General features: G+C 63.7%; 1 protein-coding gene across 1 annotated transcript in view; it reads right to left on the minus strand.

Annotated features, from left to right (window-relative positions):
• Window positions 1–835, minus strand: part of LOC140420071 (solute carrier family 22 member 2-like) — a 68,837-nt gene extending 68,002 nt beyond the window's left edge. Inside the window, exon 1 of the mRNA XM_072504098.1 lies at window positions 84–835. Coding sequence (XP_072360199.1) covers window positions 84–494 — 411 coding nt within the window. The 5' untranslated portion in view covers window positions 495–835. The remainder of the gene's footprint in view (window positions 1–83) is intronic.
• Between the last annotated feature and the right edge of the window lie 16,895 nt (window positions 836–17,730).

Raw genomic sequence — 17,730 nt, forward strand, 5'->3', positions numbered from 1 at the left:
TCATTAAATTTTTTAATTTCTTTGCGGTCACCCCTAATTTGCTAACACGTGCCTGTCGTGACCCCCCGGCTGAGCATGCTTACCTCAGTCACAATACTCGGGAATGAACCGTCCTCAAATTCCCAGCCGTCCTTACATGTTGTTATTGGGAGTTCTGCTGAGCCATTTTGGAAAAATAAGAGTGGAGTTTCACAGCCGGTTGAAGTGGCATTCCAGTCTATAGCATATCTTTCACAACGACTGTATGAGGAGCTACCAGCCTGCTCAGGAGGCAATGTATGGTTCCATTCTTCCTCAAGAGACCAACCGCACTTCTCCCTCAGCTCAGCCACACCAGGGCTCCTGCACCAATGGTTGGGGGTAACAGCGAGAAATACAATTCCAACATACAAGTAGGAGAAAACTGCTGTCGCTAAGCACAAGAGGAATAAAACTGTCTTTTGGTAAACACCAAACTCTCCAACGTCCTCAAGAAGATCATCAAAGGTGGTCATCACGGCAAGATATTTCCAGCAGCACTTTAGTAAATAGTCTCAGTCGGATATGTTGCCGGCAGAATGATTTTTATGGTTGCAGGATGGTAACCGAGCTGATGGGCTTTGGGAACAAAGGTCTTTAAACCGCTTGTGTAAATAATGGAGTTAATAAATAAAGGACCAACGGTAGTTCACATTTGAGCTGACTACTTCATATCAGTCTTGTAAATTAACAACAGCAATCCCTTTGGCGAAATCCTGCAATTTGAAAGGACTGACCATTGTAAAGATAGATAATGGTGTTCTGCTAATCGCTCCTGCAAATCGCTGCTCCTCTTATCCCCACAGCCTTCTTCCAAATAACAGGCGTCCGCTTTGAGAATTAGTAACAGTGGCACGATTCAGGGAAAAAGTTGAGACATTGCCAAGAAGCTCGCTCTATGAGAGGCAGTTCCACATTCTTTTTTTAATTTTAGTGTACCCAATTCATTTTTTCCAATTATGGGGCAATTTAGCATGTTCACTCCACCTACCCTGCACATCTTTGGGTTGTGGGGGCGAAACCCACGCAGACACTGAGAGAATGTGCAAACTCCATGTGGTGAATGTATAATTACTTATAATTCCCCAGTGCACTGTGTTATGTTATTAACCCCGTGGGCTCTACCGATGGGCCATTGTGTGGCTTCACCCACAGGGGATATGTTGGGGCATGTACAGGCTCTGCCCATGGCTCCACCCCCTTTACAGGACGTATAAGAGCTGCTGACCTGTGGGGCCGCCTTCAGTGTTGTACCGGTCACAGGCAGGCTCAGTTCGAAGCTGATTAAAACCACGGTTTACTTCTCCACGTGTCTGCGAGTGAATTGATGGTCGCATCAATTTAATCAGCTTAAAATACAACTATGGAATCAGCCCTCAAACCTGACAGACTGGAACTCGATCCACAGGCCGCGGAGGCGAAATAAATTTTTTCACATTGGCTTTGATGCTTCAAGGCCTATCTCGCCGCGTCGTCTACGCCATCCGTCACTGACGAACAGAAGCTGAGCCTCCTCCACGCACGGGTGAGCCATCGCATTTCTGTCCAGCTCGACGAAGCCGCTTTCTATACAGAGGCCCTCGCACTACTCGAACGCCTCTATGTGCGGCCTGTGAACAAGGTATACGCGTGACACGTCCTCACCACTCACCGCCAGCGCCCCGTGGGGGGGGGGGGTCGCTAGATGATTACCTATGCGACCTCAAAGCCCTTGCGCGCAACTGTAACTACCAGGCCGTTACGGCCACTCAGCACATGGAGCTCGCCGTCCGAGACGTTTACGTGGCGGGGGTCCGTTCGAACTATGTGAAACAGCGCCTGCTCAAAAAAGGGGCCCAGAACCTGGACGACACGGTAAAACTGGCTACCTCTCTGGAGGCCGCTTTTCAGAGCCTTACTGCGTTCCCCACCGATCACGCGACCCCCTCGTGGGCCCCCGACCCGAGACTACCCCAGGCCTGTGCCGCACGGCCGCCCGCCCATCATGGGGGGCTACCCTGCTACTTTTGAGGCCAGTCCCAACACCCCTGACTGCACTGCCCGGCCCGCAACACAAACTGCAGCAGCTGCGGGCGAACAGGACATTTCGCCAAGGTCGGCCTGGCCAGGCCTAAGAACTCTAACTCATAGACCCGATCCACAGACTCACTGGCCCGCAGACCCCGCAAGGTGGCAGCGTGTCTGCCAACTCCGCCTCCGCATAACATGTACGATCCATGGGGGCCGCCATCTTGGACGGCATCTTCCTCACCGCCCGCCACGCTCGACCAACGGGGGCCGCCATCTTGGCCGCCATCTGCTACACCGCTCGATGTGTACGACCTACACAGACAGCCATTGCGGGGACGCCCCAGCACCTCCGATCATGCAGCCGGCTACCCACACCTCAGCGCGGTCACCCTGGACCAGTTGCGACCTAAGCATCTCCGGAGCTCCATGATGGCCGTCCGGGTTAACGGGTACGAGACACCTTGCCTTTTCGACTCCGGGAGCACAGCGAGCTTCATTCACCCGGACATGGTAAGATGCTGCTCGCTCCCAATATTTCCGACGCGACAAACCATCTCCCTCGCCTCTGGGTCGCACTTGGTGCAAATCCAAGGGTGCACTACTGCAACCCTAGCGATCCAGGGCGCTGAGTATGCTAATTTTAAATTATATGTGCTCCCAGACCTCTGCGCTCCTCTCCACTTGGGACTAGATTGCCAATGCAACCTCAGGAGCCTAACTCTTAAGTTCGGGGGGCCCCTGCCCCCGCTCACCATATGCAGCCTCGCGACCCTAAAAATCGACCCCCCCCCCCCCCCGCCCCCCTTCGCAAACCTCACCGCCGATTGCAAGCCAGTAGCCACCAGAAGCAGTCGGTATAGCATGAAGGACAGGACGTTCATTAGGTCCGAGGTCCAGCGTCTCTTGCGGGAGGGAGTCATCGAGGCCAGCAATAGCCCATGGAGAGCTCAGGTGGTGGTCGTCAAGACCGGGGAAAAGTTCCGGATGGTGGTTGATTACAGCCAGACCATTAACCGGTTTACGCAACTCGATGCGTACCCCCTTCCCCGGATTGCAGACATGGTAATTCAGATTGCGCACTACCGCGTGTTCTCCACGGTGGATCTGAAGTCTGCATACCACCAGCTCCCAATCCGCCCGGAGGACCGCCACTACACAGCGTTTGAGGCAGACAGCCGCCTTTTCCATTTCCTCTGGGTCCCCTTTGGCGTCACGAATGGGGTTTCGGTGTTCCAACGAGCGATGGACCGAATGGTGGACCAGTACGGGCTGCGGGCCACGTTTCCGTACTTGGACAATGTAACCATCTGCGGCCATGATCAGCAGGACCACGACGCCAACCTCCACCGATTTCTCCAAACCACCCAAAACCTCAACCTCACATACAACAAGGAGAAATGCGTTTTCCGCACAACCAGACTAGCCATCCTCGGCTACGCCATGGAGAATGGGGTCCTCGGGCCCGACCCTGACCATATGCGCCCCTTCCTACAACTCCCTCTCCCTCACTGTCCCAAGGCCCTGAAGAGGTGCCTTGGATTTTTCTCCTACTACGCCCAGTGAGTCCCCCAGTATGCGGACAAAGCCCGCCCACTATTTAAGACCACTCTCTTTCCACTGGCTGCTGAGGCCCGCCAGACCTTCAACTGCATCAAGGCGGACATCGCCAAAGCTGCAATGTGCGCGGTGGACGAGTCTGTCCCCTTCCAGGTGGAGAGTGATGCCTCAGAGGTCGCTCTTGCCGCCACCCTCAACCAAGCGGGCAGACCGGTAACATTTTTTTCACGCACCCGCACCACCTCCGAAATTCGACACTCCTCGGTCGAAAAAGAAGCCCAAGCCATCGTGGAAGCCATACGGCACTGGAGGCACTACCTCGCTGGTAGGAGGTTTACCCTCGTCACCGACCAACGATCGGTTGCCTTCATGTTTGACAATACGCAGTGGGGCAAGATCAAGAATGATAAGATCTTGAGGTGGAGAATCGAACTCTCCACCTATAACTACGATATAGTATATCGTCCTGGGAAGCTCAACGAGCCCCCAGATGCCCTGTCCCGTGGCACATGCGCCAGCGCGCAAGATGACCGACTACGGGCTATCCACGATGACGTCTGCCACCCGGGGGTCACCCGGCTCGTCCATTATATCAAGGCCCGCCACCTGCCCTACTCCACCGAGGGGGTCAGAGCTATGACCAGGGACTGCCAAATCTGTGCGGAGTGTAAACCGCACTTCTATCGACCGGATAAGGCCCACCTGGTAACGGCATCCCGGCCTTTTGAAAGCCTCAGTATCGATTTCAAAGGGCCCCTCCCCTCCAATAACTGCAACACGTACTTCCTTAACATCATTGGTGAGTTCTCCCGCTTCCCGTTTGCCATCCCCTGCCCTGATGTGACCACCCCCACTGTCATTAAAGCCCTGCATAGTGTCTTCACCCTGTTTGGTTTCCCCAGTTATGTCCACAGCGACAGGGGCTCGTCGTTCATGAGCGACGAACTGTGTCAGTACCTGCTCAGTAAGGGCATCGCCTCGAGCAGGACTACCAGTTATAACCCCAGGGGAAACAGGTAGGTGGAGAGGGAGAACGTGACGGTCTGGAAGACCGTCCTACTGACCCCACGGTCCAGGAATCTCGCGGTTTCTCACTGGTAGGAGGTCCTCCCCGACGCGCTCCACGCTATTAGGTCCCTCCTTTGCACGGCCACAGGCCAGATCCCTCATGACCGTTTGTTTGTTTTCCCGAGGGGAGCTACCGCAGGGGCCCCGCTTCCGCCCTGGCAGATGACACCGGGTCCAGTCCTCCTCCGAAAACATGTTTGGAGCCATAAGACCGACCCCCTGGTAGAGAGGGTCCAGCTCCTGCACTCCAACCCACACTATGCGTACGTCGAAAACCCCGATGGTCGGCAAGATACCGTCTCCCTCCGGGACCTGCCGCCCGCAGGCTCCAACACCACTCCCACTACTGCATCCCCCACACTATATCCCGTCCAACCTCCCATGTTCAGCGCCCCCACCCCTTTATGGTTTCGCGCTCCCTCCCACCCGCCACACCGGTCCACAGGAATGAAGCTCCGGAAGAGCCGCTCCCAGAGTCCACGTCTGTGCCTGCTCCGGACCCACTTCCACAGCCACCCGAAGCGGCTGCAACACCAGTGCTTCGGCAGTCACAACGTACAATCCGGGCACCGGACCGACTGAATCTATGAGCCCGTCACCCCCGCCGGACTTCATTTCTTAAACAGGGGGTGAATGTGGTAAATGTATAATTACTGATAATTTACCAGTGCAGTGTGTTATGTTATTAACCCTGTGGGCTCTACCTATGGGCCATTGTGCCGCTTCACCCACAGGGGATATGTTGGGGCATGTACAGGCTCCGCCCATGGCTCCATCCCCTCTACAGGAATTAAAAGATCTGCCGACCTGCAGGGCCGCCTTCAGTGTTGTACCGGTCACAGGCAGGCTCAGTTCTAAGCTGATTAAAACCACAGTTTACTTCTCCACGTGTCTTCGAGTGAATTGATGGTCGCATCACTCCAAACGGACAGTGACCCAGAATCAAACCTGTGACCTCGGCGCCGTGAGGCTGCAGCGCGAATCACCGTTCCACCATGCTGCCCGCGGAAGTTCCACATTCTGAGGTCCGAATCCTCCCCCACTTCTTCTGGGTCTGGCTCTGAAGCCTCCCCTCACCCCCCCCCCCCCCCCCCCCCCCCCAATCCCCGTCCGAGTCCGACTCTGAGCACCTATCCTGGTCCAAGTCTAACTCTATAACCCCCACCCGGTCCAGATGCGACTCTGCCCCAGACCGGCTCTGCCCCCAGTCCGACTCTGCCCCCAGTCCGACACTGCCCCCAGTCCGACTCTGCCCCCAGTCCGACTCTGCCCCCAGTCCGACACTGCCCCCAGTCCGACTCTGCCCCCAGTCCGACTCTGCCCCCAGTCCGACTCTGCCCCCAGACCGACTCTGCCCCCAGTCCGACTCTGCCCCCAGTCCGACTCTGCCCCCAGACCGACTCTGCCCCCAGACCGACTCTGCCCCCAGTCCGACTCTGCCCCCAGACTGACTCTGCCCCCAGACCGACTCTGCCCCAGTCCGACTCTGCCCCCAGTCCGACTCTGCCCCAGTCCGACTCTGCCCCCAGACCGACTCTGCCCCCAGTCCGACTCTGCCCCAGTCCGGCTCTGCCCCCAGTCCGACTCTGCCCCAGTCCGACTCTGCCCCCAGACCGACTCTGCCCCAGTCCGACTCTGCCCCCAGTCCGACTCTGCCCCAGTCCGACTCTGCCCCCAGTCCGACTCTGCCCCCAGACCGACTCTGCCCCAGTCCGACTCTGCCCCCAGTCCGACTCTGCCCCCAGACCGACTCTGCCCCCAGTCCGACTCTGCCCCCAGTCCGACTCTGCCCCCAGTCCGACTCTGCCCCCAGTCCGACTCTGCCCCCAGTCCGACTCTGCCCCCAGTCCGACTCTGCCCCCAGACCGACTCTGCCCCCAGTCCGACTCTGCCCCCAGACCGACTCTGCCCCCAGTCCGACTCTGCCCCCAGACCGACTCTGCCCCCAGTCCGGCTCTGCCCCCAGTCCGACTCTGCCCCAGTCCGACTCTGCCCCCAGTCCGACTCTGCCCCCAGTCCGACTCTGCCCCCAGACCGACTCTGCCCCAGTCCGACTCTGCCCCCAGTCCGACTCTGCCCCCAGACCGACTCTGCCCCAGTCCGACTCTGCCCCCAGTCCGACTCTGCCCCCAGACCGACTCTGCCCCCAGTCCGACTCTGCCCCCAGTCCGACTCTGCCCCCAGTCCGACTCTGCCCCCAGTCCGACTCTGCCCCCAGTCCGACTCTGCCCCCAGTCCGACTCTGCCCCCAGTCCGACTCTGCCCCCAGACCGACTCTGCCCCCAGACCGACTCTGCCCCCAGTCCGACTCTGCCCCCAGACCGACTCTGCCCCCAGTCCGACTCTGCCCCAGTCCGACTCTGCCCCCAGTCCGACTCTGCCCCCAGTCCGACTCTGCCCCCAGTCCGACTCTGCCCCCAGTCCGACTCTGCCCCCAGTCCGTCTCTGCCCCCAGTCCGACTCTGCCCCAGTCCGACTCTGTCCCCAGTCCGACTCTGCCCCCAGTCCGACTCTGCCCCCAGTCCGACTCTGTCCCCAGTCCGACTTTGCCCCCAGTCCGACTCTGCCCCCAGTCCGACTCTGCCCCCAGTCCGACTCTGCCCCCAGACCGACTCTGCCCCCAGTCCGACTCTGCCCCCAGACCGACTCTGCCCCCAGACCGACTCTGCCCCCAGTCAGTCTCTGCCCCCAGTCCGACTCTGCCCCCAGTCCGACTCTGCCCCCAGTCCGACTCTGCCCCCAGTCCGGTTCTGCCCCCAGTCCGACTCTGCCCCCATTCCGACTCTGCCCCCAGACCGACTCTGCCCCCAGTCCGACTCTGCCCCCAGTCCGACTCTGCCCCCAGTCCGACTCTGCCCCCAGTCCGACTCTGCCCCCATTCCGACTCTGTCCCCAGTCCGACTCTGCCCCCAGTCCGACTCTGCCCCCAGTCCGACTCTGCCCCAGTCCGACTCTGCCCCCAGACCGACTCTGCCCCCAGTCCGACTCTGCCCCCAGTCCGACTCTGCCCCCAGACCGACTCTGCCCCCAGTCCGACTCTGCCCCCAGTCCGACTCTGCCCCCAGACCGACTCTGCCCCCAGACCGACTCTGCCCCCAGTCCGACTCTGCCCCCAGTCCGACTCTGCCCCCAGTCCGACTCTGCCCCCAGTCCGACTCTGCCCCCAGTCCGACTCTGCCCCCAGTCCGACTCTGCCCCCAGACCGACTCTGCCCCCAGACCGACTCTGCCCCCAGTCCGACTCTGCCCCCAGTCCGACTCTGCCCCCAGTCCGGTTCTGCCCCCAGTCCGACTCTGCCCCCAGTCCGACTCTGCCCCCAGTCCGACTCTGCCCCCATTCCGACTCTGCCCCCAGTCCGACTCTGCCCCCATTCCGACTCTGCCCCCAGTCCGACTCTGCCCCCAGTCCGACTCTGCCCCCAGTCCGACTCTGCCCCCAGTCCGACTCTGCCCCCAGTCCGACTCTGCCCCCATTCCGACTCTGTCCCCAGTCCGACTCTGCCCCCAGACCGACTCTGCCCCCAGTCCGACTCTGCCCCCAGTCCGACTCTGCCCCCAGTCCGACTCTGCCCCCAGTCCGACTCTGCCCCCATTCCGACTCTGTCCCCAGTCCGACTCTGCCCCCAGACCGACTCTGCCCCCAGTCCGACTCTGCCCCCAGTCCGACTCTGCCCCCAGTCCGACTCTGCCCCCAGTCCGACTCTGCCCCCATTCCGACTCTGCCCCCAGACCGACTCTACCCCCAGACCGACTCTGCCCCCAGTCCGACTCTGCCCCAGTCCGACTCTGCCCCCAGTCCGACTCTGCCCCCAGTCCGACTCTGCCCCCAGACCGACTCTGCCCCCAGACCGACTCTGTCCCCAGTCCGACTCTGCCCCCAGTCCGACTCTGCCCCCAGTCCGACTCTGCCCCCATTCCGACTCTGTCCCCAGTCCGACTCTGCCCCCAGTCCGACTCTGCCCCCAGTCCGACTCTGCCCCCAGTCCGACTCTGCCCCCAGTCCGACTCTGCCCCCAGTCCGACTCTGCCCCCAGTCCGACTCTGCCCCCAGTCCGACTCTGCCCCCAGTCCGACTCTGCCCCCAGTCCGACTCTGCCCCCAGTCCGTCTCTGCCCCCAGTCCGACTCTGCCCCCAGTCCGACTCTGCCCCCAGTCCGTCTCTGCCCCCAGTCCGACTCTGCCCCCAGTCCGACTCTGTCCCCAGTCCGACTCTGCCCCCAGACCTACTCTGCCCCAGTCCGACTCTGCCCCCAGTCCGACTCTGTCCCCAGTCCGACTCTGCCCCCATTCCGACTCTGTCCCCAGTCCGACTCTGCCCCCAGTCCGACTCTGTCCCCAGACCGACTCTGTCCCCAGTCCGACTCTGCCCCCAGTCCGACTCTGTCCCCAGACCGACTCTGTCCCCATTCCGACTCTGCCCCCAGACCGACTCTGTCCCCATTCCGACTCTGTCCCCAGTCCGACTCTGCCCCCATTCCGACTCTGTCCCCAGTCCGACTCTGTCCCCAGTCCGACTCTGCCCCCAGACCGACTCTGCCCCCAGTCCGACTCTGCCCCCAGTCCGACTCTGTCCCCAGTCCGACTCTGCCCCCAGACCGACTCTGCCCCCAGTCCGACTCTGCCCCCAGTCCGACTCTGCCCCCAGTCCGACTCTGCCCCCAGTCCGACTCTGCCCCCATTCCGACTCTGTCCCCAGTCCGACTCTGCCCCCAGTCCGACTCTGCCCCCAGTCCGACTCTGCCCCCAGTCCGACTCTGCCCCCAGTCCGACTCTGCCCCCAGACCGACTCTGTCCCCAGTCCGACTCTGTCCCCAGTCCGACTCTGTCCCCATTCCGACTCTGTCCCCAGTCCGACTCTGCCCCCAGTCCGACTCTGTCCCCAGACCGACTCTGTCCCCAGTCCGACTCTGTCCCCAGTCCGACTCTGTCCCCAGTCCGACTCTGTCCCCAGTCCGACTCTGCCCCCATTCCGACTCTGTCCCCAGTCCGACTCTGTCCCCATTCCGACTCTGTCCCCAGTCCGACTCTGCCCCCAGACCGACTCTGTCCCCAGTCCGACTCTGCCCCAGTCCGACTCTGTCCCCAGTCCGACTCTGTCCCCAGTCCGACTCTGCCCCCAGTCCGACTCTGTCCCCAGTCCGACTCTGCCCCCAGTCCGACTCTGCCCCCAGACCGACTCTGTCCCCAGTCCGACTCTGCCCCCATTCCGACTCTGTCCCCAGTCCGACTCTGTCCCCATTCCGACTCTGTCCCCAGTCCGACTCTGTCCCCAGTCCGACTCTGTCCCCAGTCCGACTCTGCCCCAGTCCGACTCTGTCCCCAGTCCGACTCTGTCCCCAGTCCGACTCTGTCCCAGTCCGACTCTGTCCCCAGTCCGACTCTGCCCCCAGACCGACTCTGTCCCCAGTCCGACTCTGCCCCCATTCCGACTCTGTCCCCAGTCCGACTCTGTCCCCAGTCCGACTCTGCCCCAGTCCGACTCTGTCCCCAGTCCGACTCTGTCCCCAGTCCGACTCTGCCCCAGTCCGACTCTGTCCCCAGTCCGACTCTGTCCCCAGTCCGACTCTGCCCCAGTCCGACTCTGTCCCCAGTCCGACTCTGCCCCCAGACCGACTCTGTCCCCAGTCCGACTCTGCCCCCATTCCGACTCTGTCCCCAGTCCGACTCTGTCCCCATTCCGACTCTGTCCCCAGTCCGACTCTGTCCCCAGTCCGACTCTGTCCCCAGTCCGACTCTGCCCCCATTCCGACTCTGCCCCCAGTCCGACTCTGTCCCCAGTCCGACTCTGTCCCCAGTCCGACTCTGCCCCAGTCCGACTCTGTCCCCAGTCCGACTCTGTCCCCAGTCCGACTCTGTCCCCATTCCGACTCTGTCCCCAGTCCGACTCTGTCCCCAGTCCGACTCTGTCCCCAGTCCGACTCTGCCCCAGTCCGACTCTGTCCCCAGTCCGACTCTGTCCCCAGTCCGACTCTGTCCCCAGTCCGACTCTGTCCCCAGTCCGACTCTGTCCCCATTCCGACTCTGTCCCCAGTCCGACTCTGTCCCCAGTCCGACTCTGTCCCCAGTCCGACTCTGCCCCCAGTCCGACTCTGTCCCCAGTCCGACTCTGTCCCCAGTCCGACTCTGTCCCCAGTCCGACTCTGTCCCCAGTCCGACTCTGTCCCCAGTCCGACTCTGCCCCCAGACCGACTCTGCCCCCAGACCGACTCTGCCCCCAGTCCGACTCTGTCCCCAGTCCGAGTCTGCCCCCAGTCCGACTCTGCCCCCAGTCCGACTCTGCCCCCAGTCCGACTCTGCCCCAGTCCGACTCTGCCCCCAGTCCGACTCTGCCCCCAGTCCGACTCTGTCCCCAGACCGACTCTGCCCCCAGTCCGACTCTGCCCCCAGTCCGACTCTGCCCCCAGTCCGACTCTGTCCCCAGACCGACTCTGTCCCCAGTCCGTCTCTGCCCCCAGACCGACTCTGTCCCCAGTCCGACTCTGCCCCCAGACCGACTCTGCCCCAGTCCGACTCTGCCCCCAGACCGACTCTGCCCCAGTCCGACTCTGTCCCCAGTCCGACTCTGCCCCCAGTCCGACTCTGCCCCCAGTCCGACTCTGCCCCCAGACCGACTCTGCCCCAGTCCGACTCTGCCCCCAGACCGACTCTGCCCCAGTCCGACTCTGCCCCCAGACCGACTCTGCCCCCAGTCCGACTCTGCCCCCAGTCCGACTCTGCCCCCAGTCCGACTCTGTCCCCATTCCGACTCTGCCCCCAGTCCGACTCTGCCCCCAGTCCGACTCTGTCCCCATTCCGACTCTGCCCCCAGACCGACTCTGCCCCAGTCCGACTCTGCCCCCAGTCCGACTCTGCCCCCAGTCCGACTCTGCCCCCAGTCCGACTCTGCCCCCAGACCGACTCTGCCCCCAGTCCGACTCTGCCCCCAGACCGACTCTGCCCCAGTCCGACTCTGCCCCAGTCCGACTCTGCCCCCAGTCCGACTCTGCCCCCAGTCCGACTCTGCCCCCAGTCCGACTCTGCCCCCAGACCGACTCTGCCCCCAGTCCGACTCTGCCCCCAGTCCGACTCTGCCCCCAGTCCGACTCTGCCCCCAGACCGACTCTGCCCCCAGTCCGACTCTGCCCCAGTCCGACTCTGCCCCCAGTCCGACTCTGCCCCCAGACCGACTCTGCCCCAGTCCGACTCTGCCCCCAGTCCGACTCTGCCCCCAGTCCAACTCTGCCCCCAGACCGACTCTGCCCCCAGACCGACTCTGCCCCCAGTCCGACTCTGCCCCCATTCCGACTCTGCCCCAGTCCGACTCTGCCCCCATTCCGACTCTGCCCCCAGACCGACTCTGCCCCCAGTCCGACTCTGCCCCCAGTCCGACTCTGCCCCAGTCCGACTCTGCCCCCAGTCCGACTCTGCCCCCATTCCGACTCTGGCCCAGTCCGACTCTGCCCCCAGTCCGACTCTGCCCCCAGTCCGACTCTGCCCCCAGTCCGACTCTGCCCCCAGACCGACTCTGCCCCCAGACCGACTCTGCCCCAGTCCGACTCTGCCCCCAGTCCGACTCTGCCCCCAGTCCGACTCTGCCCCCAGTCCGACTCTGCCCCCAGTCTGACTCTGCCCCCAGACCGACTCTGCCCCCAGACCGACTCTGCCCCCAGACCGACTCTGCCCCCAGTCCGACTCTGCCCCCAGACCGACTCTGCCCCCAGACCGACTCTGCCCCCAGTCCGACTCTGCCCCAGTCCGACTCTGCCCCAGTCCGACTCTGCCCCCAGTCCGACTCTGCCCCCAGTCTGACTCTGCCCCAGTCCGACTCTGCCCCAGTCCGACTCTGCCCCCAGTCCGACTCTGCCCCCAGTCTGACTCTGCCCCAGTCCGACTCTGCCCCCAGACCGTCTCTGCCCCCAGACCGACACTGCCCCCAGTCCGACTCTGCCCTCAGTCCAACTCTGCCCCCAGTCCGACTCTGCCCCCAGACCGGCTCAGCCCCCAGTCCGACTCTGCCCCCAGTCCGTCTCTGCCCCCAGTCCGACTCTGCCCCCAGACCGACTCTGCCCCCAGTCCGACTCTGCCCCAGTCCGACTCTGCCCCCAGTCCGACTCTGCCCCCAGTCCGACTCTGCCCCCAGTCCGACTCTGCCTCCAGATCTGCTCTGCCCCCCCGAGCCCGGCTCTGGTCCCCCCAGCAAGGCTCTGCCCCCCAGTAAGCCTCTGCCCCCAAGTCCGACTCTACCCCCAGTCCGACTCTGCCCCCAGTCCAACTCTGCCCCCCATTCCGACTGCCCCCACTGTCCGACTCTGTCCCCTGAGACCAATTCTGCCCACATGTCCTACTCATCCCCCAGCCAGACTCTGCCCCCCAGCCCGACTCTGCCACCAGTCCGACTATGTCCGCCCAGTCCGACTGTGCCCCCCAGCCAGACCCTGCCCCCAGTCTGACTCTGCCCCTCCAAGTCCAACTCTGCCCCCAGTCTGACTCTGCCCCCCCACTCCGACTCTGCCCATCCACTCCGACTCTGCCCTCCCACTCCGACTCTGTCCCCCCACTCCGACTCTGTCGACCCCACTCCGACTCTGCCCCCCCACTCCGACTCTGCCCCCCCACTCCGACTCTGCCCCCCCACTCCGACTCTGCCCCCCCACTCCGACTCTGCTCCCCCACTCCGACTCTGCCCCCCCACTCCGACTCTGCTCCCCCACTCCGACTCTGCCCACCCACTCCGACTCTGCCCACCCACTCCGACTCTGCTGCCCCAGCCCGACTCTGCCCCCCCACTCCGACTCTGCCCCCCCACTCCGACTCTGCTCACCCACTCCGACTCTGCTCCCCCACTCCGACTCTGACCCCCCACTCCGACTCTGCCCCCCCACTCCGACTCTGCCCCCCCACTCCGACTCTGACCCCCCACTCCGACTCTGCCCCCCCACTCCGACTCTGCCCCCCCACTCCGACTCTGTCCACCCAGTCTGACTCTGACCCCCCACTCCGACTCTGCCCCCCCACTCCGACTCTGCTCCCCCACTCCGACTCTGCCCACCCACTCCGACACTGCCCCCCCACTCCGACTCTGCCCACCCCACTCTGACTCTGCCCCCCCACTCCGACTCTGCTCCCCCACTCCGACTCTGCCCACCCACTCCGACTCTGCCCACCCACTCCGACTCTGCCCCCCCACTCCGAATCTGCCCACCCACTCCGACTCTGCCCCCGCACTCCGAATCTGCCCCCCCACTCCGACTCTGCCCACCCACTCCGACTCTGCCCCCCCACTCCGACTCTGCTCCCCCACTCCGAATCTGCCCACCCACTCCGACTCTGCCCCCCCACTCCGAATATGCCCCCCCACTCCGACTCTGCCCACCCACTCCGACTCTGCCCCCCCACTCCGACTCTGCTCCCCCACTCCGACTCTGCCCCCCCACTCAGACTCTGCCCCCCCGTCCGACTCTGCCTCCCCACTCCGACTCTGCCCCCCGTCCGACTCTGCCCCCCCACTCCGACTCTGCCCCCCCACTCCGACTCTGCCCACCCACTCCGACTCTGCCCACCCACTCCGACTCTGCCCCCCCACTCCGACTCTGCCCACCCACTCCGACTCTGCCCCCCCGTCCGACTCTGCCTCCCCACTCCGACTCTGCCCCCCGTCCGACTCTGCCCCCTCACTCCGACTCTGCCCCCCCACTCCGACTCTGCCCACCCACTCCGACTCTGCCCACCCACTCCGACTCTGCCCCCCCACTCCGACTCTGCCCACCCACTCCGACTCTGCCCCCCCACTCCGACACTGCCCCCCCACTCCGACTCTGCTCCCCCACTCCGACTCTTCTCCCCCACTCCGACTCTGCCCCCCCACTCCGACACTGCCCCCCCACTCCGACTCTGTCCCCCCACTCCGACTCTGCCCACCCACTCCGACTCTGCCCACCCACTCCGACTCTGCCCCCCCACTCCGACTCTGCCCACCCACTCCGACTCTGCCCCCCCACTCCGACACTGCCCCCCCACTCCGACTCTGCTCCCCCACTCCGACTCTTCTCCCCCACTCCGACTCTGCTCCCCCACTCCGACTCTGCCCCCCCCACTCCGACTCTGCCCCCGTACTCCGACTCTGTTCCCCCACTCCGACTCTGCCCACCCACTCCGACTCTGCTCCCCCACTCCGACTCTGCCCCCCCACTCCGACTCTGCCCACCCACTCCGACTCTGCCCCCCCACTCCGACTCTGACCCCCCCACTCCGACTCTGCCCACCCACTCCGACTCTGCTCGCCCACACCGACTCTGCCCCCCCACTCTGACGCTGCTCCCCCACTCCGACTCTGTCCACCCACTCCGACTCTGCCCCCCCACTCCGACTCTGCCCTCCCACTCCGACTCTGCCCACCCACTCCGACTCTGCCCCCCCACTCCGACTCTGCCCACCCACTCCGACTCTGCCCCCCCACTCCGACTCTGCTCCCCCACTCCGACTCTGCCCCCCCACTCCGACTCTGCCCACCCACTCCGACTCTGCCCCCCCTCTCCGACTCTGTCCACCCCACTCCGACTCTGCCCCCCCACTCCGACTCTGCCCACCCACTCCGACTCTGCCCACCCACTCCGACTCTGCCCCCCCACTCCGACTCTGCCCACCCACTCCGACTCTGCCCCCCCACTCCGACTCTGCCCCCCCACTCCGACTCTGCCCCCCCACTCCGACTCTGCCAACCCACTCCGACTCTGCCCCCCCACTCCGACTCTGCCCCCACACTCCGACTCTGCCCCCCCACTCCGACTCTGCCCATCCACTCCGACACTGCCCCCCCGTCCGACTCTGCTCCCCCACTCCGACTCTGCTCCCCCATTCCGACTCTGCCCCCCCACTCCGACTCTGCCCCCCCACTCCGAATCTGCCCACCCACTCCGACTCTGCCCCCCCACTCCGAATCTGCCCCCCCACTCCGACTCTGCCCACCGACTCCGACTCTGCCCACCCAGTCTGACTCTGACCCCCCCACTCCGACTCTGCTCCCCCACTCCGACTCTGCCCCCCCGTCCGACTCTGCCCCCCCACTCCGACTCTGCTCCCCCACTCCGAATCTGCCCACCCACTCCGACTCTGCCCCCCCTCTCCGACTCTGCCCACCCACTCCGACTCTGCCCCCCCACTCCGAATCTGCCCCCCCACTCCGAATCTGCCCCCCCACTCCGACTCTGTCCACCCAGTCTGACTCTGACCCCCCCACTCCGACTCTGCTCCCCCACTCCGACTCTGCCCCCCCGTCCGACTCTGCCCCCCCCACTCCGACTCTGCTCCCCCACTCCGAATCTGCCCACCCACTCCGACTCTGCCCCCCCTCTCCGACTCTGCCCACCCACTCCGACTCTGCCCCCCCACTCCGACTCTGCCCACCCACTCCGACTCTGCCCCCCCACTCCGACTCTGTCCACCCAGTCTGACTCTGACCCCCCCACTCCGACTCTGCTCCCCCACTCCGACTCTGCTGCCCCAGCACGACTCTGCCCCCCCACTCCGACTCTGCTCCCCCACTCCGACTCTGCCCCCCCTCTCCGACTCTGCCCATCCACTCCGACTCTGCCCAACCACTCCGACTCTGCTCCCCCTCTCCGACTCTGCCCACCCACTCCGACTCTGTCCCTCCACTCCGACTCTGCCCACCCACTCCGACTCTGCCCCCCCAGCCCTACTCTGCCCTCCCCAGCCCAACTCTGCCCCCAGCCCAACTCTGCCCCCCCAGCCCTACTCTGCCCCCCCCCCAGCCCGACTCTGCCCTCAGCCCGACTCTGCTCCCCCAGTCTGACTCCGCTCCCAGTTCGACTCTGACCGCCAATTCCGACTCTGCCCCCCCACTCCGGCTCTGCCCCCCCCAGCCCGACTCTACCCCAGGTCGACTATGCCCCCTTAGTCCAACTCTGCCCCCCAGTCCGCCTATGCCCCCCCAATCCAGCTCTGCCCCCCACTCCAACCCTGTCCCCTGAGACCTACACTGCGACCCTGCCCCCCCACTCCAACTCTGCCCTCCCAGTCCAACTCTGCCCACACACTCCAACTCTGCTCCCCCACTCCGACTCAGCCCTCCAAGACCGATTCTGCCCCCACTCCGACTCTGCTCCCCCAGTCCAACTTTGCCCCCCAAGACCGACTCTGCCCCCAGTCCGACTCTGCCCCCCAAGACCGACTCTGCCCCCAGTCTGACTCTGCCCCCCCAGTCCAACTCCGACCCCCAGTCCGACTCGCCCCCCCCCACCCCTGCCCACTCCCCCAGTCCGCCTCTGTCCTCCCCATGAAGAGTTCTGTCCGGTCTGAGATCCTGAAGACTGCCACTTTTGGGCATGGCTCCACCCTCACGCCCACAACGTTGGCCATTGCCTCAAAGAAGCTTGTCCAGAGGGTGGCATGTGGTGCAGTGATTAGCCCTGTGACTGCGGCGCTGAGGACCTGGGTTCGAATTCCTTGTGGAGTTTGCACATTCTCCCATGTCTGCGTGGGTTTTCACCCCTGTAGCCATCTGGGATGGCCACTTACAACTAGGGACAGAGAAACTCGCAAAGCCTAGCGGGTAAAATGGACAAGGCAAGACTCAGGCAGGCTCAGAGCCTGAAAATGTATATTTACAACCAAGAAGTCCAGACTACATCGAAACTCCGAACAATTAGCATTTTGATGGGCCGATTAGCATTGGATGGCCCATCTCCACCAGAGCAAAGGCCTGGTACTCGAGAGACCAGTACAGTCCCAGACATTTTGGCGCCACTCACTGTTCAGGGGAAGCGTCAACAACGGGGTCAGTGACCGTTTGGGACATGCCCAGCCATCCACACTGACGCTTGATTCGACTCCTAGTGACAGCGACAGCACAACTGAAGCCCCTGAGAGACCCGAACATTGCACACACAGACCAGGCCACAGTCACTACAGCCCCAAAGACACCGACCAGGATATGTTCAGCCCCTTAGAGACAATTTACTTGCCCACACCGGAACCTGACCTACCACCCGACGGTAGCGACACCCCCTTGCCCAGACCGCCCTACGGAACATAACGTTGACACCGTGATAATTCCTGTTGTCTAACAAGGAATGACGTA

Source organism: Scyliorhinus torazame, chromosome 1, assembly GCF_047496885.1.
Source record: "Scyliorhinus torazame isolate Kashiwa2021f chromosome 1, sScyTor2.1, whole genome shotgun sequence".
Lineage (NCBI taxonomy): Eukaryota > Metazoa > Chordata > Chondrichthyes > Carcharhiniformes > Scyliorhinidae > Scyliorhinus > Scyliorhinus torazame.